This window comes from Balaenoptera musculus, chromosome 1, assembly GCF_009873245.2.
Source record: "Balaenoptera musculus isolate JJ_BM4_2016_0621 chromosome 1, mBalMus1.pri.v3, whole genome shotgun sequence".
NCBI lineage: Eukaryota > Metazoa > Chordata > Mammalia > Artiodactyla > Balaenopteridae > Balaenoptera > Balaenoptera musculus.
The window spans coordinates 149,114,736-149,139,606 of NC_045785.1; the positions used below are offsets into that span (position 1 = coordinate 149,114,736).

The following is a 24,871-nucleotide window of genomic DNA, read 5'->3' on the forward strand; positions in this document are numbered from 1 at the left end:
AATATATACCACTAGTCAATTTGTATCATGAGTATCATAGGGGCTAAATACTTCTACAAATATTTAGAAGTGAGGACCATAAGAACTGCTGATGAGGGAGGTTCCCAGGAGCTCTCAGTCACCACCAGGATGAAGCATTCATTTTGTCCCCACCATGGTGACTTGAGAAACATGGAGATTGCATGGCCTCTGTCCTCTGCAATCCTCAGGGCATCTCTTATGTGCTAAAAATTGAACACCTACTATTTGTCAGATATTCCGATGAAGCCCTGGGGATGTAGAGAATCTAGAGAGAATTCTGAAAGGACCCCTGGATGAGAACCCAACTTGCCCAGTAAATCTCCTCCCTGGACCATAAACTGCCTGAGGGCAAGGACTGGATATTTGCTTCTCTGCATAGTAGGTGCTCAATTTATTAACTGACTGACCAGACACTAAGCACTGGCTAAATAATCATGGTCTAGATAAATCCAGAAAAGAGGAGTTCCCCCAAAGCCCAAGGAGCCCTGCCCCTGCCCCACCTTCTCTAATCCCCTTCTCCAATTGGCTCCCTCCCTAATCCAACTGGAGTGGGATCTCAGGTAAAAAGAAGCACTGATACACACTGCTAAGGGATGTTCCCTAGTCTAGAGTATAAAAGGACAGAAGAACATTCCTGGGCCATACCCCCCAACCGGGGAAAACCCCTTCTCAGGCCAGAGGCTGCCCCTCTTGCCCATGCCTTTGCTCACAAACCTCCTGCGGTCTCCCTGTAGGCGATCAATGAATGAGATCGTGTGTGTCTCACCCCCATCGTCCAATGGGCTGGGGCCCGTCCCTGTCTCTGTGAGTGTCGACCGAGCCCGTGTGGACAACAACCTGCAGTTCGAGTACATAGATGACCCCCGGGTGCAGCGCATTGAGCCTGAGTGGAGTATCGCCAGGTGAGGCAGAGCGGGCGGGGACACACCCAGCCGCCATGCAACCTAATCCCTTCTGCCCAAGTGCAGCTCCTGTGAAGATCCTAGGGGGGCAAGTGGTAGCAGTTTGAGAGGGTTTTTCACCTAACCCAGACTCTGCTTGTTCCCAGTGGCCACACACCCCTGACCATCACAGGCTTCAACCTGGATGTCATTCAGGAGCCAAGGATCCGAGTCAAGTTTAATGGCAAAGAATCTGTCAATGTGAGTAACCACGGGTCCCCCTGATCTGCAGGAAACAAGGCTGTGTCTGTGTTTTGCAGTGTGATAAGGTCTGTGTTAGGCACTGGGACATTCGACCGCCAGAGAAGAGTCCAGAATCATGGCCCCAAACACCTGGGCCTCACAATGATTTTTATAATTACAGTATAATCATTTCTTGTCAGAAGGTGATGTCATGAGTGTATAAACATACTGGCTTCTGAGCTTAAGATATGGTGCAAAAGGGCTCTTGTTTTCTGCCATGTTCACTTTGAGGTCTGATAAGAGGTAGTGTGAGAGGGGGAAGAAATTCTGGATCCAGATTCAGACATCTGTGAATTGGAAACAAAACACCGCCATCTATTAGCTCTACAACCATGATCAAGTCGTTTAACGTCTCTGATCCTCCCTTCCCTGGCTAGAAATGCTGATGATAAGACTTGCCTCGCATATTTGTAACCTGCCACTAGGCTGGCACCTGATAAATGTTAGTCACTGCATGCAGATAATTCCATCCTGGTTGCTAAGATGATCAAGCTGAACATTTCACTTTATTCCCTGTGCAGACCCATGTAATTTAATTTTTTTCCACTATGGATTTTTGTGATGTTAAAAAGTTCTCCATCATAAGAGCAGAATGTCTGCTATGTTGTTATAAATTTTTTAGTTCGTTCTACTGGCTCCATCTTACTCTTTTCAGTCAATATTTTCTGAAACGTTATTGTATTCATAATTATAGTCTAGGAGATGCTATTATGGCCATTATTGTTCATATGAATTACTGCTTTGACCTTCTGGGGATTGACGAGGCTGAGATGGAGACAGAGATGGGCAAGATGGTGTTGGATCTACCCTCTTATCCCTGACACATTCCCAGCATGCTTGAGGCTTCCCGAGGAAACAGAGAAATACAGAAAATGACAGGCTGCCAGAAGGCTAGATCTGGAAAGGTCTCAGGGATGATCTGGTCCAAACTTCTCAAGGTATAGCTTAGAAAACGAAGGCCAGAAAGGAGTAATGACTTGCCCCCAATCATGAAGGTGGCTGGTGGCAGGACCAAGCTAGATCCCAAACACCTGACTCTTCGTAACTAGACCACGTGAGATGATGGCGGGCTTGACATTCCGTCATGCCAGAGACGTGGAGACACCTGTATCACACCTCCAGTGACCCACTGTGGTCACAGCTCTTTGGGCTAGAAGAGCACGCAACTCCAGATCCCAACATAGAGCCCGATCCATGAGTAAAAGAGCTGTGCCCCCGCCCCACTTCCAGACCGAGGCTCAGTGTTCTCAGGCTGCCTCCATCTGTTTGCTGTCTTTAGGAGTTGGCCAGCCTGGCAAGGGGCAGCCCCTCCAGGACCAGCAGGACCCCAGAGGTTAAAGCCTCAGAACACAGAAAATAAAAGACATGGTTAATCTAGTACAGAGGGAATTTTGGAGGATGAGTGCATGACTGACAGGATTATAACCTCCAAAGGCTGTAGCATTAGTCCCCGGGAAGCTATTTGAAGAGAAGACTGGGCTGGGCAGGCCTCCCCACACCTGGCAGCCTTCTGAGAAGGCTTGGGTCCTGGGCATCCTGTGCGCCCGCCAGGACACGTTGGCAGCCCCAGGCAGGAACCTCCCCAGCAGTTCTCCCAGCCCACCCACCAGGACCTCAGTGCTTCAAGGAGTTAAGAAACAGCTCCTGCCTCTCAAGCGTTGGGGGCCCTGAGCTCCAACAGGGACCTGCCTGGAGCCTGCAGGCTGGCAGGCAGCCTGGAGGAAAGGCCTGGGTGTGCAGGTTTCCACCAAGCCGGGCCCCAGCATGGGAGGCCCGTAAACTCCGCCCGATGCCCTCTCTTTCAGGAGTGGTAAGAAAGAGCCATGTTGCCCCTGAAGCCCTGCTTGGGGTCCACGTCATCCTCAGTCCCCGGGGGCTACCCCTTGCCTTTGGGTTTGGAAGCAGCCCCAGTGAGAAGGGCCGAAGCGAAGGCCGCAAAACCCAAAGGAATGTTTAGCAAAGTGCCGTTGCAGCGCTGGGCAGAGAGCAAACGGAGGCTGTTTGTCTGGGGGTGATTTGCTCATTCACAGAGGAGTCCCGTCCAGGGGCACTGGAGTGAGCAGGGAGGAAGATTGTGGGGGGGGGTGGCGCAGGGAAGCGGTGCTTGGGCTGGGGGTCTGCCCTGCGGAGCCCAGGGAGGGGACTCCCAGCTCAACTCTGCCTGTTTGACCGCACCACCATTTTCCTCATGCCAGGCTGTCCCCAGCTGGAACGTGAAAGGGACATTAGGTTCACAAGGGGCTGCTGAAGCATGAGCTGAAAAGGGTGGGGATGGGTACTGACCTCCAACACGGCACGAAGCCCTCAGTGAGCTGTTGGTTCAAACTCTTCAACTCCCTCTGGAAAGGGAGGGTTAAGACTTGGAGCTCTGACATAATTTCTTTGCAAGCGTCAGCTTTTTTTTTTGCAATTTCACACACGGTCTTGTTTTCCGAACATGAAGCCTGGGTATGTGTATGTTGGCCAGACACACAACATGTGCGGACCTGCCAGGACAGCGTGTACTTGAGCAGGGTTCTCACAGATGCCCTTGGCTGTTGCTGGGACACCGTGTCCCAGAGCCAAAACTGAGCCGTGCAGGGCGAGACAGGAGGAGGTGGGGAGGGGTCCAGGTTTTCTTCCCAGACCACACGTGGGTCCTAGAGCGCTTTCTTCAATCTGGCTGCTGCCTTGGGAAGCCCACAAACTAAACAACCAGAGGAGAGAATGGCACCACACATGCCACGTGGGGCCAGCTCAGCTAGGATGTTATTTGGGAGATGAGGGTCCACCAAGGAAGAAAGGACATTATGAACTCAGTGTCAATACCAAGGTTATATCCCCCATGGAGAGTTAGGGGGCACTCGGTTGGAGAAGAGAGAGATCCGGACTAGAACATTTAAGGAGGTGAAGGATCCTTTTCATCCATCAGTGTTTTCAATAAACATTAACTGACCACCTACTATGTGCTCCTCTCACACAACTTCCTTCTTTCCATCACACATACACACACACATGAGCAGGAGACTGCTTCTGTCCTACTTTTTCCGCAAACATCCATGCTCCCTCATCCCCAGGACTTTGCTGCTGTTCTCTCTGCCAGGGACTTGGTCCCTTACCGTCCCCCCTGTCTGGGTAAGTCCTACACATTCTTCAGGTTAAATTTCATTCATCTCTTCCAAAGGAAAGCTCCCATGAGTCACCCTCACCCTGCCTCAGGCCATGCACGCATGCGCACAAACACAGGCTCGTGCACACACACAGACACCCGCACGTTTCTCACCTCTATCCATGCATTTAACAGTGCTGGTGCCCCTCCTGTGCTCCAGGTCCTCTGCCAGGACTGCACTGTAATGCTTGTCGAATCATTTGTCTCCCCCATAGACTGTGACTGTTTCACGGATGGCCCAACTACTGGCACCGTTCCTGGCACAAAGTAGGTGCTCACTCAGTGTTGGTGAATGAATAAATGAAGTTAAAACACACCCCTCCCTGCCAAAAAAGAAAAAAAAAACAATTTCACAGCCCTTTTCCTCAAGCAAGTAGCCCACTGGAGACCGGCCAAAATAAGCAGAGGGTGGGAGGGCGGCAGTGTGACCCCCTCCATCACCTGCTGAGTGTTTGAACGCCGTGCTCTTGGGCCCTTTAGGTGTGCAAAGTTGTGAACACCACCACCCTGACCTGCCTGGCACCCTCTCTGACCACGGACTACCGGCCCGGCCTGGACACCGTGGAACGGCCGGACGAGTTTGGATTCGTCTTTAACAATGTCCAGTCCTTGCTGATTTACAACGACACCAAGTTCATCTACTACCCCAACCCGACCTTTGAACTGCTCAGCCCCACTGGGGTCTTGGATCAAAAGCCGGGATCCCCCATCATTCTGAAGGTAGGAGGGTGAGATGGCTGCCTGCCACACGCAGGGGTGGCCGGAGCACCCCTCTCCTGGCCTGGCCTCCCTTTGATGCACATGGGCTCACATGGCTGTCATCTCCCTGTGAAGGGAGCTTGGTTATAGATATCGACCCACTGAGTGACATACCTTGCACTTGGGATTCTCAAGGAACACCGTAGAGTATTTCTGTGTGTCCTTGTGAGCTTTGGGACCTAAAAGTCCTGCAGTGCACTGGAAGCAATGATGTCCTTTATTGACCCCATCCGTGACCGCAGTAACTGCCCTCAAATGTGAAGAGGTCACGGTCCCCTGGTGCCATCCTTCCAGGTGTGTGTTACGCCACCACTTTCACTTCTATCCCCTGCGTCCTCCCCCAAACTTTCACTTGTTTACTGTTTGGTCTCCCCTTCCTTTCTCTTTACCACTCTCTTCCTCCCTTTCATTCTCTCTTCCCTTTGTTTTCTCTTTTTCTGTCTAAATTGTGGCTGTTAGAAGTCCTCTCCAAAAACTTACCATGGAGTCACTCATTGGTTTTTGCATTGCTGCCCTTACCCCGCCTCTTTAATCTCTTTTTATTTTTATTTATTTATTTATTTATTTTGTTCATCAACATTAGAATATATTTTGCATTTATATAATAAAATATAGAAGACAATAAAAATAAGTGAGCATTGCTACAAGCAACAACAGAAATAAAACTCATGAGCAATATTCAGCAAAACAAGGCAGACATAAAATGATATACACTGTATGGTTTCTTTTTAAAAAATTCAAAACTGGGCAAAACAAATTTATGGTGAAGATAATGGTTACCTTGGGGGCAGAAAGCAGGGGTCATGATGAGGAAATGGTATAAGGAAGGCTTCCAAGGTCCTGGGAAAGTTCTGTTTCTTGATCTGAGTAGTGGTAATACTAGTGGGAGTTCAGATAACTCACATAAGTCATAAGTTTATAGTTAAACTTATGACTTATGCACTTTTCTCTATATTATAACTTACTAAGAAAGCAAAGACAAAAGCCTTATTTAGTTCATTAAGATCAACAGTAGGCAAAGAATTATTGAATATTATTTTAGACACCTACAAAGTTCAAGGAACTGTCTTAGGTGATCAAAGATTCCAAGTCCATTCCACTATCAATTTTTTTTTTTCTTATTAGTCATCCATTTTATACACATCAGTGAATAAATGTCAATCCCAATCTCTCAATTCATCACACCACCACCTCCACCCCCGCCGCTTTCCCCCCTTGGTGTCCATATATTTTTTCTGTATTCCTGTGTCTCAATTTCTGCTTGGCAAACCAGTTCATCTGTACCACTTTCTAGGTTCCACATACATGTGTTAATATACGATATTTGTTTTTCTCTTTCTGACTTACTTCACTCTGTATGACAGTCTCTAGATCCAACCACGTCTCTACAAATGACCCAATTTTGTTCCTTTTAATAGCGTAGTAATATTCCATTGTATATATGTACCACAACTTCTTTATCTATTTGTCTGTTGATGGGCATTTAGGTTGCTTCCATGACCTGGCTATTGTAAATAGTGCTGCATTGAACATTGGGGTGCATGTGTCTTTTTGAACTATGGTTTTCTCTGGGTATATGCCCAGTAGTGGGATTGCTGGGTCATATGGTAATTCTATTTTTAGTTCTCTAAGGGACCTCCATACTGTTCTCCATAGTGGCTGTATCAATTTACATTCCCACCAACAGTGCAAGAGGGTCCCCTTTTATTCACACCCTCTCCGGCATTTGTTGTTTGTAGATTTTCTGATGATGCCCATTCTAACTGGTGTGAGGTGATACCTCATTGTAGTTTTGATTTGCATTTCTCTAATAATTAGTGATGTTGAGCAGCTTTTCATGTGCTTCTTGGCCATCTGTGTGTCTTCTTTGCAGAAATGTCTATTTAGGTCTTCTGCCCTTTTTTTGATTGGGTTGTTTGTTTTTTTTAATATTGAGCTGCATGAGCTGTTTATATATTTTGGAGATTAATCCTTTGTCCGATGATTCATTTGCAAATATTTTCTCCCATTCTGAGGGTTGTCTTTTCGTCTTGTTTATGGCTTCCTTTGCTGTGCAAAAGCTTCTAAGTTTCAGTGGGTCCCATTTGTTTTTTTTTTGTTTGTTTTTATTTCCATTACTCTAGGAGGTGGATCAAAAAATATCTTGCTGTGATTTATGTCAAAGAGTGTTCTTCCTATGTTTTCCTCTAAGAGTTTTATAGTGTCCGGTCTTATATTTAGGTGTGTAATCCATTTTGAGTTTATTTTTGTGTATGCTGTTAAGGAGTGTTCTAATTTCATTCCTTTACATGTAGCTGTCCAGTTTTCCCAGCACCACTTATTGAAGAGACTGTCTTTTCTCCATTGTATATCCTTGCCTCCTTTGTCATAGATTAGTTGCCCATAGGTGTGTGGGTTTATCTCTGGGCTTTCTATCCTGTTCCATTGATCTATATTTCTGTTTTTGTGTCAGTACAATATTGTCTTGATTACTGTAGCTTTATAGTATAGCCTGAAGTCAGGGAGTCTGATTCCTCCAGCTCCATTTTTTTCTCTCAAGACTGCTTTGGCTATTTGGGGTCTTTTGTGTCTCCATACAAATTTTAAGACATTTTGTTCTAGTTCTGTAAAAAATGCCATTGGTAATTTGATAGGGATTGCACTGAATCTGTAGATCGCTTTGGGTAGTATAGTCATTTTCACAATATTGATTCTTCCAATCCAAGAACATGGTATATCTCTCCATCTGTTGGTATCATTTTTAATTTCTTTCATCAGTGTCTTATAGTTTTCTGCATACAGGTCTTTTGTCCCTAGGTAGGTTTATTCCTAGCTATTTTATTCTTTTTGTTGCTATGGTAAATGGGGGACTTTCCTTAATTTCTCTTTCAGTTTTTTCATCATTAGTGTATAGGAATGCAAGAGATTTCTGTGCATTAATTTTGTATCCTGCAACATTACCAAATTCATTGACCAGCTCTAGTAGTTTTCTGGTGGCATCTTTAGGATTCTCTATGTATAGTATCATGTCATCTGCAAACAGTGACAGTTTTACTCCTTCTTTTCCAATTTGTATTCCTTTTATTTCTTTTTCTTCTCTGATTGCCGTGGCTAGGACTTCCAAAACTATGTTGAATAATAGTGGTGAGAGTGGACATCCTTGTCTTATTCCTGATCTTAGAGGAAATGCTTTCAGTTTTTCACCATTGAGAATGATGTTTGCTGTGGGTTTTTCATATATGGCCTTTATTATGTTGAAGTAGGTTCCCTCTATGCTCACTTTCTGGAGAGTTTTTATCATAAATGGGTGTGGAATTTTGTCAAAAGCTTTTTCTGCATCTTTTGAGGTGATCATATGGTTTTTATTCTTCAGTTTGTTAATATGGTGTATCACATTGATTGATTTGCGTATATTGAAGAATCCTTGCATCCCTGGGATAAATCCCACTTGATCATGGTCTATGATGCTTTTAATGTGTTGTTGGATTCTGTTTGCTAGTACTTTGTTGAGGATTTTTGCATCTATATTCATCAGTGATATTGGTCTGTAATTTTCTTTTTTTGTAGTATCTTTGTCTGGTTTTGCTATCAGGGTGATGGTGGCCTCATAGAATGAGTTTGGGAGTGTTCTTTCCTCTGCAATTTTTTGGAAGAGTTTCAGAAGGATGGGTGTTAGCTCTTCTCTAAATGTTTGATAGAATTCATCTGTGAAGCCATCTGGTCCTGGACTCTTGTTTGTTGGAAAATTTTTAATCACAGTTTCAATTTCATTACTTGTGATTGGTCTGTTCATATTTTCTATTTCTTCCTGGTTCAGTCTTGGAAGTTTGTGCTTTTCTAAGAATTTGTCCATGTCTTCCAGGTTGTCCATTTTATTGGCATAGAGTTGCTTGTAGTAGTCTCTTAGGATGCTTTGTATTTCTGCGGTGTCTGTTGTAATTTCTTCTTTTTCATCTCTAATTTTATTGATTTGAGTCCTCTCCTTCTTTTTCTTCATGAGTCTGGCTAATGGTTTATCGATTTTGTTTATCTTCTCTAAGAACCAGCTTTTACTTTTATTGATCTTTGCTATTGTCTTCTTTGTTTCTATTTCATTTATTTCTGCTCTGATCTTGATGATTTCTTTCCTTCTGCTAACTTTGGGGTTTGTTTGTTCTTCTTTCTCTAGTTCCTTTAGGTGTAACGTTAGATTGTTTATTTGAGATTTTTCTTGTTTCTTGAGGTGGGCTTGTATAGCCATAAACTTCCCTCTTAGAACTGCTTTTGCTGCATCCCGTAGGTTTTGGATCATCATGTTTTCATTGTCATTTGTCTCTAGGTATTTTTTGATTTCCTCTTTGATTTCTTCAGTGATCTCTTGGTTATTTAGTAACGTATTGTTTAGCCTCCATGTGTTTGTGTATTTTACGTTTTTTTCCCTGTAATTGATTTCTAATCTCATAGTGTTGTGGTCAGAAAAGATGGTTGACATGATTTCAATTTTCTTAAATTTACTGAGGCTTGATTTGTGATCCAAGATGTGATCTATCCTGGAGAATGTTCCGTGCACACTTGAGAAGAAAGTATAATCTGCTGTTTTGGAATGGAATGTCCTATAAATATCAATTAAATCTATCTGGTCTATTGTGTCATTTAAAGCTTGTGTGTCCTTATTAATTTTCTGTTTGGATGATCTGTCCATTGGTGTAAGTGAGGTGTTGAAGTCCCCCACTATTACTGTGTTACTGTTGATTTCCTCTTTTAGAGCTGTTAGCAGTTGCCTTATGTATTGAGGTGCTCTTATGTTGGGTGCATATATAATTGTTATATCTTCTTGGATTGATCTCTTGATCATTACGCTGTGTCCTTCCTTGTCTCTTGTAACATTCTTTATTTTAAAGTCTATTTTATCTGATATGAGTATTGTCACTCCAGCTTTCTCTTGATTTCTTTTGCATGGAATATCTTTTTCCATCCCCTCAGTTTCAGTCTGTATGTGTCCCTAGGTCTGCAGTGGGTCTCTTGTAAACAGCATATATATGGGTCTTGTTTTTGTATCCATTCAGCAAGCCTGTGTCTTTTGGTTGGAGCATTTAATCCATTCATGTCTTTTTTTTTTTCCTACACTCCTCCTCCCCTAGTCTTTTTTTTTTTTTAATTTATTTATTTTTGGTTGTGTTGGGTCTTCGTTTCTGTGCGAGGGCTTTCTCTAGTTGCGGCAAGCGGGGGCCACTCTTCATCACGGTGCACGGGCCTCTCACTATCGCGGCCTCTCTTATTGCGGAGCACAGACTCCAGACGTGCAGGCTCAGTAGTTGTGGCTCACAGGCCCAGTTGCTCCGCGGCATGTGGGATCTTCCCAGACCAGGGCCTGAACCCGTGTCCCCTGCATTGGCAGGCAGATTCTCAACCACTGCACCACCAGGGAAGCCCTACATTCATGTTTAAGGTAATTATCAATATGTATGTTCCTATTACCATTTTCTTAATTGTTTTGGGTTTGTTTTTGTAGGTCCTTTTCTTCTCTTGTGTTTCCCACTTAGAGAAGTTCCTTTAGTGTTTGTTGGTTAGGTGGTGCTGCATTCTCTTAGCTTTTGCTTGTCTGTAAAGCTTTTGATTTCTCCATCAAATCTGAATGAGATCCTTGCTGGGTAGAGTAATCTTGGTTGTAGGTTCTTCCCTTTAATCACTTTAAGTATATCATGCCAATCCGTCTGGCTTGTAGCGTTTCTTCTGAGAAATCAGCTGTTAACCTTATGTGAGTTCCCTTGTATGTTATTTGTCATTTTTCCCTTGCTGCTTTCAATAATTTTTCTCTGTCTTTAATTTTTGCCAATTTGATTACTATGTGTCTCGGCGTGTTTCTCCTTGGGTTTATCCTGTATGGGACTCTCTGCGCTTCCTGGACTTGGGTAGCTATTTCCTTTCCCATGTTAGGGAAGTTTTCGACTATAATCTCTTCAAATATTTTCTCGGGTCCTTTCTCTCTCTCTTCTCCTTCTGGGACCCCTATAATGCAAATGTTGTTGTGTTTAATGTTGTCCCAGAGGTCTCTTAGGCTGTCTTCATTTCTTTTCATTCTTTTTTCTTTATTCTGTTCTGCAGCAGTGAATTCCACCATTCTGTCTTCTAGGTCACTTATCCGTTCTGCCTCAGTTATTCTGCTATTGATTCCTTCTAGTGTAGTTTTCATTTCAGTTATTGTATTGTTCATCTCTGTTTGTTTGTTCTTTACTTCTTCTAGGTCTTTTTTAAACATTTCTTGCATCTTCTCAATCTTTGCCTCCATTCTTTTTCCGAGGTCCTGGATCATCTTCACTATTGTTATTCTGAATTCTTTTTCTGGAAGGTTGCCTATCTCCACTTCATTAAGTTGTTTTTCTGGGGTTTTATCTTATTCCTTCATCTGGTACATAGCCCTCTGCCTTTTCATCTTGTCTATTTTTCTGTGAATGTGGGTTTTGTTCCACAGGCTGCAGGATTGTAGTTCTTCTTGCTTCTCCTGTCTGCCCTCTGGTGGATGAGGCTATCTAAGAGGCTTGTGGAAGTTTCCTGATGGGAGAGACTGGTCTTAATCTCTTTTTAAATAACCAGTTAGCTTCTGTGCACATGTGTCAGTTATTCCTATTAAGATTGCTCTTATCTACAGGGCAAAAACCTCTGCCCTCCTGCTTCTGGAGGTGCCAAACTCAACTACACCGTGCTGATTGGAGAGACCCCATGCGCTGTCACTGTGTCCGAGACGCAACTGCTCTGTGAGCCTCCCAACCTCACCGGGCAGCACAAGGTCATGGTGAGTGAACCCTCTTATTATTCCTCCCCTTCTCACCTTTCATGTATAATCTGTCATAAAGAAAGGGTCTTCAACCTCCTCCATATCTCCTCATCACAAAGTCCTAAATAAATGGGTAGGAGTTAAGAACACAAGAAAAGAAAGGCAGATGATAAGCAGGAAGTCGTTTTGTATCCAGACTGCACTGTGTGGTTGTGGTCTCTCATGCCCTTTCTGAATTGAGAAGGATTGGATGCCAGGGCTCTACAGCAACTGTGTGTGTGCCATGCGCAGGTCCACGTGGGTGGCATGGTATTCTCGCCTGGCTCGGTGAGTGTCATCTCAGACAGCTTGCTGACCCTGCCAGCCATCGTCAGCATCGCGGCAGGCGGCAGCCTCCTGCTCATCATCGTCATCATTGTGCTCATCGCCTACAAGCGCAAGTCTCGAGAAAATGACCTCACTCTCAAGCGGCTCCAAATGCAGATGGACAACCTGGAGTCCCGTGTGGCCCTGGAGTGTAAGGAAGGTAAGTGGAGGCACTCCCTCGCTTCCGGGACCCTCTTTCCTCACCAGCCTTATTACCCCCCCCTCCCTAAAACAGCTCTCATCTTTGCTCCCATCTCTTCTACCACAAGCCACCCTGCTCCACTTTGACCTCTGTTTTCTGTTAAACTTCCTTTGCCCTTAAAATGCCCACAGTAAGGCCCCAGACCTGATCCCATTATTCTGCCTCCCTGTGCCCTGACTCATCCCACAATCTGGCCCAGCCTACTCTCCTTCCCGGGACCTCAGTCTCCCCACAGTCAGAGCCTCCTGGGCCCTGTTGCCTCAAACTCTAGATCCCCACGTAGGAGTGACAGCTCCTTTTGCCTGGCTGCCTTGGAGCAGCAGGAGAGGTGAGAGCACATGCCCTCCCTTCCACCCCATCCCCTCCCCCAGGGTGTGTTTTCAGCCAGTACTGCAGGCTAAGCCTCTGAAGGCCACTTTCAGGGCATCCCAGGCTGTGGTGGTGGAGACAGTGTTTCTTCTGTCTCCCAAGCAACCGCAGCTACCTGGTGTCCCCTTGGGCTGAGGACCTGGAAGACTCTCTGGGTAAACATCTCAATTAGGAATCAAAACACTTCTCCTTTTGCTGCAAACTTCAAGATCAGAACAAGCCCTCTGCTGGATGAACGGGAAGAGCTGGGCTGGGGCAAAGTGGGCCACGGCTCCTCCCAGTGCCAGGGCTGGGGAGGAGCAAGGAGGGCGTCAGGAGACAGGTCTGCCACCAAGGGGAAGCCCCTGTTTGGCCAAGGGCCTGGTGGTCAGGGCTCCCTAAGTCTGGGTTTGGTGGTGTTCTCAGTTTCGTTTGTGTGTGTGTGAGTGTTAAATATATATAACATAAAATTTACCATTTTAACTTTCTTATCTCTGCACCCTAGTGCTCTCCCCTCCTCCAGTTCAGAGGCATTAAGTACATTCACAATATTGTGTGACCATCACCACCATCCATCTCCAGAACTTCCACATTTTCCCCAACTGAAACTCTGTACTCATGAAACAATAATCCCTCATCCTCCTCTTCCCTTGGCCCAAGAGGCAACCACTAGTCCACTTTCTGTCTCTATGAATTTGATTACTCTAGGAAACTCATATAAATGGCATCATACAGTATTTGTTCCTTTGTGTTTGGTTTATTTCACTTAGCATCATGTCTTTAAGGTTCATCCATGTTGTAGCATTTGAGAGAATGTCATTCCTTTTTAAGGCTAAATAATAGTCCATTGGGTATATAAACCACATTTTACTTATCAATTTATCTGTCAATGGACATTTGGGTTGTTTCCACCTTTTGGTATCATGAATAATGCTGCTGTGAATGTGAGGGTACAAGTATCTGTTCAAGTCCCTGCTTTCAGTTCTTTTGGGTATATATGTAGGAGAGGAATTGCTGGGTCATTTGGTAATTCTATGTTTAATTTTTTGAGGAATCACCAAATTGGTTTCCAGAGCAGCTGTACCAATTTACATTCCCTCCAGCAAGATATGAAGGTTCCAGTTTTTCCACATCCTAGCCAACACATGTTATTTTCCACTTTTTTTATAATAGCCATCCTAATGGGTATGAAGTGGTATCTCATGGTGGTTTTGATTTTCATTTTCCCCCAAGGTTTTTGCATCTTGGTTTATTCTCTTGCTTGGAAAAGGGGAGCAAAGCTACCTATTCTGGTCGTTGTTTGATCTGTTCGACCACTGTCTCTCACCTGCTTCTAGCACCTGTATCACCTGCATGACCCAAGTCGTGTGCTTCCTTTGTTTTAACTACACTTATAATACATAGAAAGAAAATTCAAAATTATAGGTAAGCATAGAGGAGGAAATAATATAAAAATCACCCATAGTCCCACCACCTAAGAAAGGCAGACTGGAGATATCTCACCGCTCCTGGAGACGCACCCCATAACCCTCCCTGTCTCTACATCTGGCCCTTCCCTCCTCCACAAACTTCTCCCGCCTTTCCCCTCCCCTGCCTGTGTTCCCCTCCTGAGCTTCCCTGTCTCCACTGCACTTTCATAGCTTTTGCCGAGCTCCAGACAGACATCAACGAGCTGACCAGTGACCTGGACCGCTCAGGAATCCCCTACCTGGACTATCGGACCTATGCTATGCGAGTCCTGTTCCCCGGCATTGAGGACCATCCCGTCCTGCGTGAGCTGGAGGTAACACCCGCCTCCCTCGCCCAGCTGCCCAGCAGGGACGTGGGGCCTGGGTTTCCTAGGAAATGCCAATGGGGCCCAGTGCTCAGAAGAAGGTCAGGAGTGAGGAGGAGAAATAGCTTGTAGAAGCAACGGGGATATTTCCAACCAGGAAAATCACAGCCGTGGGTGGGGGGCACCCAGGCCCTTTGGGATGATTCCAGGGGAAGGCTGATTGTTTGTCATTTTTTAATTAATGACTGAATTAATTAACTAAGATTCTGCCTCATTTCCGAATGGATTTAAGCTGGCTTAAGGAAAGACCTATGATTCTGTGAGGCTTGTTTGTTCATTTCTCAGTTTGTTTTACTGAAGATAATAAATCAGGGCAGAGGAGATTAAGGGGAGACGAGTAAACCAAGCTAGTCTGCTGTGGTATCTCCTGTTGTGTTGCATCCTTGGGAAAATCAGATGAATAGCATCCTCTCTGAGGTCTCTACCTGGAGCCCAACCCTCTCAACCCAGGGGGAAGTCACAGCAGACTGCAGACCTCAGAGACCAGTTATTCCTACATCACCGAGGGTGGGGTGGTTACAGGCGTCATGGAGAGGGTCCTATAGCTGGTATCGTCATCAGCTAACACCCTCACGGAGAGCCAGAAGCTCGTCCTCTGAGGCCACGCCCATCACATCCGTCCCAGGTGCAGGGCAATGGGCAGCAGCACGTGGAGAAGGCCCTGAAGCTCTTTGCCCAGCTCATCAACAACAAGGTGTTCCTGCTGACCTTCATCCGCACCCTGGAGCTGCAGCGCAGCTTCTCCATGCGGGACCGCGGCAACGTGGCCTCGCTCATCATGACCGGCCTGCAGGGCCGCCTGGAGTACGCCACCGACGTCCTCAAGCAGCTGCTCTCCGACCTCATCGATAAGAACCTGGAGAACAAGAACCACCCCAAGCTGCTTCTCCGGAGGTCTGACCTGCGCCAGGGGCGGGGAGGCATCTGAACAGGGACGTCGTGTGGGGGGTGGGGGGCAGGGCTGGTTAGTGTGGGTCCCATGAGAAGGCGCCCCTCCCCAGGAAGGCCTGTGTCCCCGCAGCTCCCAGTGCAGAGTCTCATCTTCCTTCAGTCCGGGTGGCTGTGCCGTGTCTGCAGGTGCTGAGCGTGATGCAGGAGCACAGGCCCCAGAGCATCTGAGCTTGAACCCCGGCTCTGCTACCTGCTAGTCGTGTGATCTTGGGCCAGTGATGTGGCCTCTCTGCTGTTTAGTTTCCTCGTGAACAAAATGACACTAATAATACCTGTCTTGAAGTCTCCCTCCCCATGCATCCTGAGTTTCACTGTCCAACACAGTAGCACATGTGACCATTAATTAAAATGAAAATTTAAAATTCAGTTCCTCCATTGCACTAACTGCATCCCAAGTGCTCAGTGGCCACCATATTGGAAGCGCAGATAGAGGCCATTCCCATCACAGCAGGATCTCTGTTGGACAGCACCTGGCTGGAGATATGGTGTGGCCTGTCCCATCAGTGCCCAGTTTCCTGGATCTGAATCACCAGCATCCACCACCACGCCCTCCTCGGTTGCCATTTTCCTGGCAGGGAAGAGGGTCAGAGACCTTGGCATCCATCCCCGAGCCTACCCTCTCTGGGCGCCCTGGTGAGCCCAGCACAGCTTTGGAGCTCAGCTGGCAGCAGGGCTTGGAATGTGCCACCTCCATTTCACTGCCTTCTCGGTTGCCTTCTCCTTGCAAGGTCTCAGGCTTCCAGACCCCATGTGGGGTGAGGAGGGAGAAAGAATGGCTTTGTTTTATGAGTACAGAGCCCCCATTCTGCCAATCTGAGCATTAGAAACTCTCATTAAGAACTGCTGTATTTAAATTAGAGCTAATCTCAGGCACAATGCAGGGAGAAGGTGCTGGGAGGGGCCAGGGAGAAAGCCACAATTTCTTCTGCCATTGTCTCTCTCTCCCAGGCCCCCATTGCTGAGCAGCCCTGGCAAATGCCTGGGATTTACTGCAACCAGAGGGTATAATTTGCACCACGTGCAGCGAGTTAAAATACCCCTCCGGCATCCCCATCACTGAGGGTCTGTCACAGCCGCTTCGTTCCTTCGCAGGTCCCCAGATCTGCAGCCTGGGATGATGGGGGTGGGGCAGGACAAAGGGGCGGTGCTTACAGAGGCAGATCCCCTGTCAGCTAAACACTTGCACACACTGCTCTTTACCTGAGGGGCTGGGATCCACGACCCCGCAGGACAGCAGTGATGTCAGCGAGCAGGTATATGCACTATTCTTAGCACTTTACATATATTAACTCATTCAACCTTGACAACAACCCTGTGGGATAGATGATGATGATGATGATGGTTATTATTATTATTATTATCATCATCCCCATTTAGAGATGGGGAAACTGAACCCAGAGAGAGGAAATGACTTACTCAAGATCACACAGGCCAGTACGCAGCAGAGTCAGGATTTGAACCCAGGCAGTCTGACTCTGTTTGGAGGGGAAGGTACCAGGGACCTTCTGGACATGCAAATAAAGTATTCAGGTATGCAGGAAATCCCAAAGGGACAGAGAAACTCCATCACTCTGAGGCTGGAAGAGGGTAAGAGGATGGTATTCTTGGTCCCTGTGTCTGCAGACTCATAGTACCACTCCATTTTTGCAGGAAATTGAGGTCCAGAAAGAAGCCTCTAGCCCAAGGTCTCACTTCTCATTATTGGTAGAGTTGGGACAGAACACAGTGTCCTGGCCCCCAGCACTGTGTTCTTTCATGCCCTTGTTCTCTTGAACCCTGGTCCACACAACAAGCTAGTCACACCCCCGCCCCGAGACCCCTCCATAAAGGACTGCCCTTCATCCCTTCTGCCTCCCCAGGACAGAGTCCGTGGCTGAGAAGATGCTGACCAATTGGTTTGCCTTCCTCCTGCACAAGTTCCTGAAGGTGAGACTGGGAGTGAGACAGGAACTGGGAGTTGAGAGCAAGATGGGGGGGCTGCCCCTCTGAGCCTGGCCATCAGGTTTGCATGGGGACCCCTCTTAGGAACAGAAACCTACCTGGCTGGGTGCCCCAAAGCCAAGCGGGCCTAGAAATAGGGTCAGGAGAGGGAGGGAAGGAGGCTGGTACCCCGCCACCCACGCCCTGCCTCTGCCCACAGGAGTGTGCGGGGGAGCCGCTCTTCATGCTGTACTGCGCCATCAAGCAGCAGATGGAGAAGGGCCCCATCGATGCCATCACGGGCGAGGCCCGCTACTCCCTGAGCGAGGACAAGCTCATCCGGCAGCAGATCGAGTACAAGACCCTGGTGAGGAGGCAGGAAGCCCAGGGGACAGCACAGACCTCCTGCCTCTGATCCGTGCTCTGCCTTCTCACCACAAAGCCAGTTTGAGGGGTCAATAAAGAGGCTGGGAGGCCGGCCTGGGGGCCAGTCCAGGGGGCATGCCAAGTGTCCCAAGGGCGGACACACAGGCCTGGGCCCCTCCTCCCCTATCTCATTGGGTGGGCCTAAAGAGCCTGCATTGCCTGCATTTACCCTGGATCACTCAGCATTAGCTATGGGGAAATTAGCATTACGGGGAAGAAGTCTGCTGATTTCTAATATAGAGGTTTTGGGGAAGTGGGAGGCCAGCCCTTGAAACACCTGGAGCCACCCCGAATCCCCCAGGACGTCTCCACCCAGGATGACAGCCTCCCTTAAGCCATCAGGGGCTAGAAAGTAGAGTCCTGGTTCTCTGAGAAAGAGAGGTGGGCAGAAGGACTCAAGCTGTCATTGGCAGATGGCTGGAAGGTGAGAGAAACTGAGACACAGACAGAGGGACACCCGTTTCTCCTTTGAGGAGGGGGAGCCTGGGTAAGAGAAGGCTCCAGGGCCTCACTCCCTCTCCCCCAAATGGCTCCTTCAACTCGCATCCTGCTCCCCTTCTGTCGCCACCTGTAGATCCTGAACTGCGTCAACCCTGACAACGAGAACAGTCCGGAGATCCCAGTGAAGGTGTTAAACTGTGACACCATCACGCAGGTCAAAGAAAAGATTCTCGATGCTGTCTACAAGAACGTGCCCTACTCCCAGCGGCCGAGGGCTGTTGACATGGACTTGGGTAGGAAACCTGGCCTTGGAGTGTGAGGGCAACTTCCAGGAGGGCATTTGGGCTATGGGGGGTGGGGTGGGAAACCCTGCCCCGCAGACAGCCCCTCGTCGGGGCCTGGGTGCCGTCCAGGTGAGGGGCCAGGTGAAATGTTTGCCTGAAACACTGCCCACTCAGATGTGGCCACCTCTGGGGAGGCCCATGCTTTTGCCAGTGTTGGCCCCCCCGGAGCCCCAGACACCTGAAACACTGTCATTGCACCAGCTTGAGGGGGCCGGGGTTGCCAGGCCCCTAGAGGACGGCACGACTGGGCAGTCTCAGCCCCCGCCCCTCACACTGCTCCTGCACCACCCCTCCACCCAGAGTGGCGTCAAGGCCGGATTGCCCGGGTCGTGCTGCAGGACGAGGACATCACCACCAAGATCGAGGGTGACTGGAAGCGGCTCAACACGCTGATGCACTATCAGGTGAGGGCAGGGCTTTGCGTCAGGGACCCCTGCCCTCCCAGAATGCCCCCTCCTTCTAAGGTTTGCTCTAAGGTCCTCAAAGGCCTAAAAGGGTTTTCTTATCTCCCCTCTCCACCTCCTCCCTGAGTCTAGAGCAGTGATTCTCAGCCACAGCTGCCGATTAGAATTACTGGGGGAAGCTGTCGAAAACACGAGTGTCCAGACTCACCCTGAGAAACTGACTGAACTGGTGTGGGGTTGGGCTGGACATTCCTATCCTGTACAGAGTGTAGCTCTTCGCCTTCAGAAAAATGGCATCTTTCACAGACAGCTGCATAGTCTTCTGCTGCTTTCTCTTTGCTTTCTTACTAATGAGGCTTAACACGTCTCACCTGCAATGAAGCAGGGACTTGGGTCTTATATTCTGCCGCTTACTAGCTGGTGTCCCTGGGGAAGTTGCTTAAGCTCTCATTCTCATCTGTAAAATGGAGTTAATGGTGATCCCTGCCCCATAAAGTTGTGAGGAATAGATTGAGTATAGTAGGTAGAGTGTTTAGCACACCGGCAGACGCATTGAATGGAACAGTCAAAAAAAAAAAATCTCAGCAAAAGAACAAAAGATCCCGAGAGGTATCTACTCTCACCCCCCTTGCTTCTCATGGTAACCACCCACAGCTGGGGGTCTCTGTAAGCTTAAGCACAGGTAGGCTGGTTGGGATTCGAAAAACATACTAAAATAGAAGCTGGAGATGAGAGACAGTGAGGGAAATTAAACCAACCAGAGGAAGCGCCTTGGGCAGCAGGACCCTGTGGGATTGCCTGATTAATAACATCATCCTCTGTCCCTGTCTCACACGGGGAGGGTGCAGAGGGGCTGGCAGGCTGGCTACTCTCCGTTGTGGTGCACGGGCTTCTCATTGCAGTGGCCTCTCGTTGCGGAGCACGGGCTCTAGGTGCGCGGGCTTCAATAGTTGTGGCGCATGGGCTCAGTAGTTGTGCCTCGCGGGCTCTAGAGCGCAGGCTAAGTAGTTGTGGCACACGGGCTTAGTTACTCTGCGGCATGTGGGATCTTCTCGGACCAGGGCTTGAACCCGTGTCCCCTGCATTGGCAGGTGGATTCTTAACCACTGAGCCACCAGGGAAGCCCAGGCTGGGTTCTTAAGCACTGAGTTACCAACGACCAGGAGGCTGGGGGTCCTAACAGCCAGCAGGACCTGCCTGGGAGCCTCTTGGGGCACAGACGAAAGAGAGGGGCACTGGGGAAACCCCAAAATGCTCCCTTCCAGGCTCCATCCCCCTTACTGGCCTGCATTTCCCATGCTGACACTCTGCCTGGACCCTCTCCCTAAATGGAGTAAGTGTGGGGTAGTGGGACGAGAAAAGGATTTGTGAGCTCTATTTAAACCCCTGCTTCCCCACTCGCTGGTGATGTGACTTTAATCTCCCTAACCCTTGGGCTCCTCATCAGTAAATGGAGCTATGACCCCAAATTGTGAAGGTGGTTGGAAGTATTAGAAACCACAGGTGAGGTATACCAGGATGTATATACCACTCCATAGTAGCTATAATCACTCTGTTGATTCCACCCCAGCCCCCAACCCCACTTCACACTGGGCTTCGTAGAACAGTTTTAATGAACCAGTTGGAACCGAAGAAGAAAGTGCAAAAGAAATGAGCATTATGCCCCCAAATTGTAAGTTTCTCCAGGGCAGGAATGGGGCCGCTCTTCTCTGTCTTTGGTGCCCTAATGCTTGTTACTGGGCCGTCTGTCCTATGACTCCCAATCAGGAGAATGGAATATTCTGTTCTTACAGTGCTCATCTTACAAAGCACTTTGAATTCCCCGATGTAATTTATCATTCATGTATTCATTCATTCCTCAAATATTTACCGAGCTTTACTTTGTGCAAGGCTCTTCCCACACGCTAGCCCTGAGTGACAGGGGACAAGAGGGATTATTCTTCCCTTTGGAAGACAATGATGATGATGATGATGATGTCCATAATAGCAACAGTAATACCAGCATTTACTGAGTGTCACTGGGCACCAGGCACTGCTCCCAGCCTCTACGTGTCCTAATGCCTTTAATCCTCGCAACAAACCTAGACACGATTATTATCCCCTTTGACAAATGAGACAACTGAGGCACAGAGAGGCTAAGTGACTTTCCCAAAATCACGTAGCTAGTAAGTGCAGAGGCAAGGTCAGACCCAGCCAGGCATCTTGACCACGGGTTTGCATCACCTGTTGGTCAAGAGAAAGACTGGAGACTAAGGACAAGGGAGATTTAGTGATGAGACCTGGAATTCAGTTGAACTGTGGTCATTCCAGTCACCTTGTGAATCTCCCTTTAGGTGACAACAAGCCATAAATGATAACATAATCTGTTCTCCCTGGGAGAATAAACCCTTGCTCCTGCCAGGCTTTCGTGTATCATTTCAATTGCAAAGAGAGTTCCTGAGAGTCCTAGGTGGAGAGTTCCCCCTCCTTTTCAGACCTAGTGCTGATGGTGCAAGCTGCCTGCAGTCTGGGGAGCTGCCCCAGCTGGGAAGTAACTATGCATTGGCATCTTCCAGACAACTGTGAAGAGTCCTGGACCCTGCAGCTTTATGCCGTCAAGTCAAAGCATCGACCTCTTGTTACCCTCCCAGGAGTCAAAGGTCCTTGGAGCCCCAACAGGAGAAAAATCTGCATAATCTTAATTAACAAAGAGATTTTTAAAAACTTCCCGGGTTCCCGCAGATTTATAGGGAGGGTGAAATTAAACACCACTACTAAAACTGGCTATCAGGGAATCTCGTTAGCGCTAATGTTCACTTATAGTTTGACTTCCCAACATTTAATTTTTTTTTTGGTGGGAGAGAGGGACTGACAATTTAAGACCCAGAAAGATGGTTTTATGACTGGTGCAGCCATAAATCAAACTTATAAAGTTCATAAAAATTGTTAAAGTAAAAAATGGTTTAATAGGAATGTTTTATGGCCCATAACATTATTAGAGCTGTTTTATTCCCTCTGCGTTAGGGGTTTAATTGGATCGCCACAATTCTGGGGATTCTCCGTTTTTACTGGATGGAGGGTAACCTTAAATCAAAATGCCCCCAAATGTCCTCAATATGGCTCCTCATTTGTCAGCCCTTTCCCTGCAGGCTGGGTGCTGAGCCTGGGCACCCTCACAGAGGACAGGCAAGACACCTTCTTTCTCGCTGACTCCCCAAGAGCAGCTGCCTTCTGGTGAAGCCTCTCAAGGTGACTGGGCCATTATAGGACCCAGGCCAGAAAGAAATCAGAACCAAAAGGGAAAATGGGCTTCAGACCAGTGTGTCTTGAAATAAAATCCCAAATTAGGATGCAATGAGGAGAGCATGTGCTCTGGAGCCTGACAGTCCGGGCGACAAATTTTGGCTCTATCATGTGTTAGGTGTGCGAACTTGAAGGTGTTGTTTAGCTTCTCAATGCTTCAGTTCCTCATCTCTAAAGTGGGGATAGTTGTATGTAACTCACAAAGCTCAAGGCAGGCTGGGCTACGCTAGCTCCCTCTAATAGAAATACAATGCAAGCCACACGTATAACTTTACATTTTTTACTAGTCACATTTAAAAAGTAAAAATAAGCAGATAAATGTCATGTTAATGTTTTATTTAACACAACTGATCTAAAATAATTGTCATTTAAATATGTAATCAATATAAACATTATTAATGAGACAGTTTGTATACTTTTATTCATCCTAAGTCATTGAAATCCAGTGTGTACTGTACATTTATAGCGTACCTGAGCTCAGACACTTACAGGGCATCTCCCTTTGGACTGATTGGATTGCAAGAGCCCAATAGCCACAGGTGGCAACTAGCTACCATATTGAAAAGCAGGAATTGTTATTTCTAGCATTCCTGATCTCCTTACGCTCTACGTAAACCTATTCTGTAACTCTCTAGAAGTACTTGACAATTTTATTCCCCAAGATACCAACATTCACCTGAACTGTATCTCTCATACCCTTCTCAGGTATCAGACAGATCGGTGGTGGCTCTGGTCCCCAAACAGACCTCCTCCTACAACATCCCTGCCTCTGCCAGCATCTCCCGGACGTCCATCAGCAGATACGGTGAGGACCAGAAAGGTAGCCTGGGCAGCCAATGGAGTCTTCTGTGACCCCCGGGGGCCACTCACCGTCCCTTCTGACAGCAGGAGCTCCGTGCTGCTGCCAGCCTGCAATCAAAGGCTTCCCTTTCCCCCTGGACCAGTCATCCTCGGAGCAGCCTGTCTCCTCAGAGCTGTGGCAGCAGGTGGTATCCGGCACCTTTCCTTTGATAGCCCAGGTCTGATGAAGGAGTTTGAAGGGCCCAGACCCAAGGAGGCTCTTGGATGGGAGGTTCACATAACCCAGTCCCAGTTTATGCTTATTGTCCCGACTGAATTATTAACAGTGCCCCCTTTAGCTCTCAGTCATGTCCCAATTTGGGCAATCAATTGTCCATCCTAGCCCTTCCACCCCTGAGGAGAGCTAGGGCCCCCAGTGCCCGCTGGGCAATGAGGTTGTGGTGTTTCACTCTCTCTGACTGTGTTTCCTCTGGTTCTGTATAGCACTAGGCTTTGGGCTGTCCAGCTAAAGGACACCTCAGGACTGAAGCCGGCAGCTCCAAAAGAGGCTCAGGCAATTCTATATTCTGGGCCCCAAGTAAGAAGGAACCCATCAACTCCCAAGAGGGAGCATTTCCACTCACAGCCCTTCGTATCCAGACTTTTATTAAAGCCCCTATGAGAATATCTGGTTGACATTTTACCTATTGATTGTTCTTTGCTGGAAGCATCAGGGAATGAGGGACTCCCAAATTCCCAAGGGCCACTCCAGCTCACAGAATTTCTAGGTCCTCTTTTTACAAAAAGATTTCAGGCTGTTCTCGTGCCAACCAAGGATCGATAAAATAACCCACCAAATATGAAACCCCAAGGGTCCCCTTCCAATTGAAACTGGTTTATTCTGAGTGAGTGCAGCAGGTGGGCAGGGATTCTAGAAGGATTCTTCAAGCCAGGATGATGCAATTAGTTGCTCACAGGCCTCCACTGCCCCCTTCTCCTCAGACTCCTCCTTCAGGTACACAGGCAGTCCCGACAGCCTGCGGTCTCGGGCCCCCATGATCACCCCAGACCTGGAGAGTGGGGTCAAGGTGTGGCATCTGGTGAAGAACCACGACCATGGGGACCAGAAGGAAGGTGACCGGGGCAGCAAAATGGTGTCCGAGATCTACCTGACCCGGCTATTGGCCACCAAGGTAATTCCTGCCCTGCCCTGCCCAGCCCAGGGAAGGCTCCTCACAGAGGTGTGTCCTACCCCCCGCCCAGCCCACAGCATCGGAAGGACATCATGGAGCCCGTCCTTCAGGGTAACGCATTTGGACAAGCAGGGCCAGGTCTGGGGCAGGCTTCCCAGGAGATCAGGCCACTGCTGCCCTACCCTTTGGCAAAAATCACAATGACATCTTTCCTCCTAGCTCACCCTGTAGGACCGCCATTGCTCCTCAGAGGATCGACACTCTCCCTCGGGCCCCTACACCCCTTAGGAAATCACTGGGGTTTTTTATTGGTATTAGATGGACAGATACGCCAGCTTCCTCCATCAGTGCCTTTTCTACCCAGTTTCTGGCCACAGTGGGAGGAAAAGCGTGAAGGCCTGGTCCTTCTGGTATCCAAGAGGAGGCTTCCCCTTCCCCGTCCCATCTCGTCTACCCCCAAATGCTGATGGAAGCGAGGCAGCGGAAGTGCTGGAAGCTATGACCTAAAGCTGTCTTCTAGCCTCCCTAGCAGAGA

At 47.8% G+C, this 24,871-nt stretch overlaps 1 protein-coding gene across 2 annotated transcripts in view; it reads left to right on the forward strand.

The window, feature by feature from the left end:
- The window catches only part of PLXNA2 (plexin A2), a 222,099-nt gene that overhangs the window by 191,453 nt on the left and 5,775 nt on the right, over positions 1-24,871 (forward strand). Inside the window, exons 16-28 of one of the 2 annotated variants that reach the window (XM_036859147.1) lie at positions 756-923; positions 1,070-1,163; positions 4,834-5,073; positions 11,720-11,863; positions 12,137-12,371; positions 14,402-14,544; positions 15,221-15,489; positions 17,406-17,472; positions 17,687-17,833; positions 18,467-18,626; positions 18,978-19,081; positions 23,069-23,168; positions 24,146-24,336. In XM_036859147.1, the coding sequence (XP_036715042.1) occupies positions 756-923; positions 1,070-1,163; positions 4,834-5,073; positions 11,720-11,863; positions 12,137-12,371; positions 14,402-14,544; positions 15,221-15,489; positions 17,406-17,472; positions 17,687-17,833; positions 18,467-18,626; positions 18,978-19,081; positions 23,069-23,168; positions 24,146-24,336 (2,062 nt within the window). The remainder of the gene's footprint in view (positions 1-755; positions 924-1,069; positions 1,164-4,833; positions 5,074-11,719; positions 11,864-12,136; positions 12,372-14,401; positions 14,545-15,220; positions 15,490-17,405; positions 17,473-17,686; positions 17,834-18,466; positions 18,627-18,977; positions 19,082-23,068; positions 23,169-24,145; positions 24,337-24,871) is intronic. The other variant, XM_036859155.1, reaches the window with a different exon arrangement.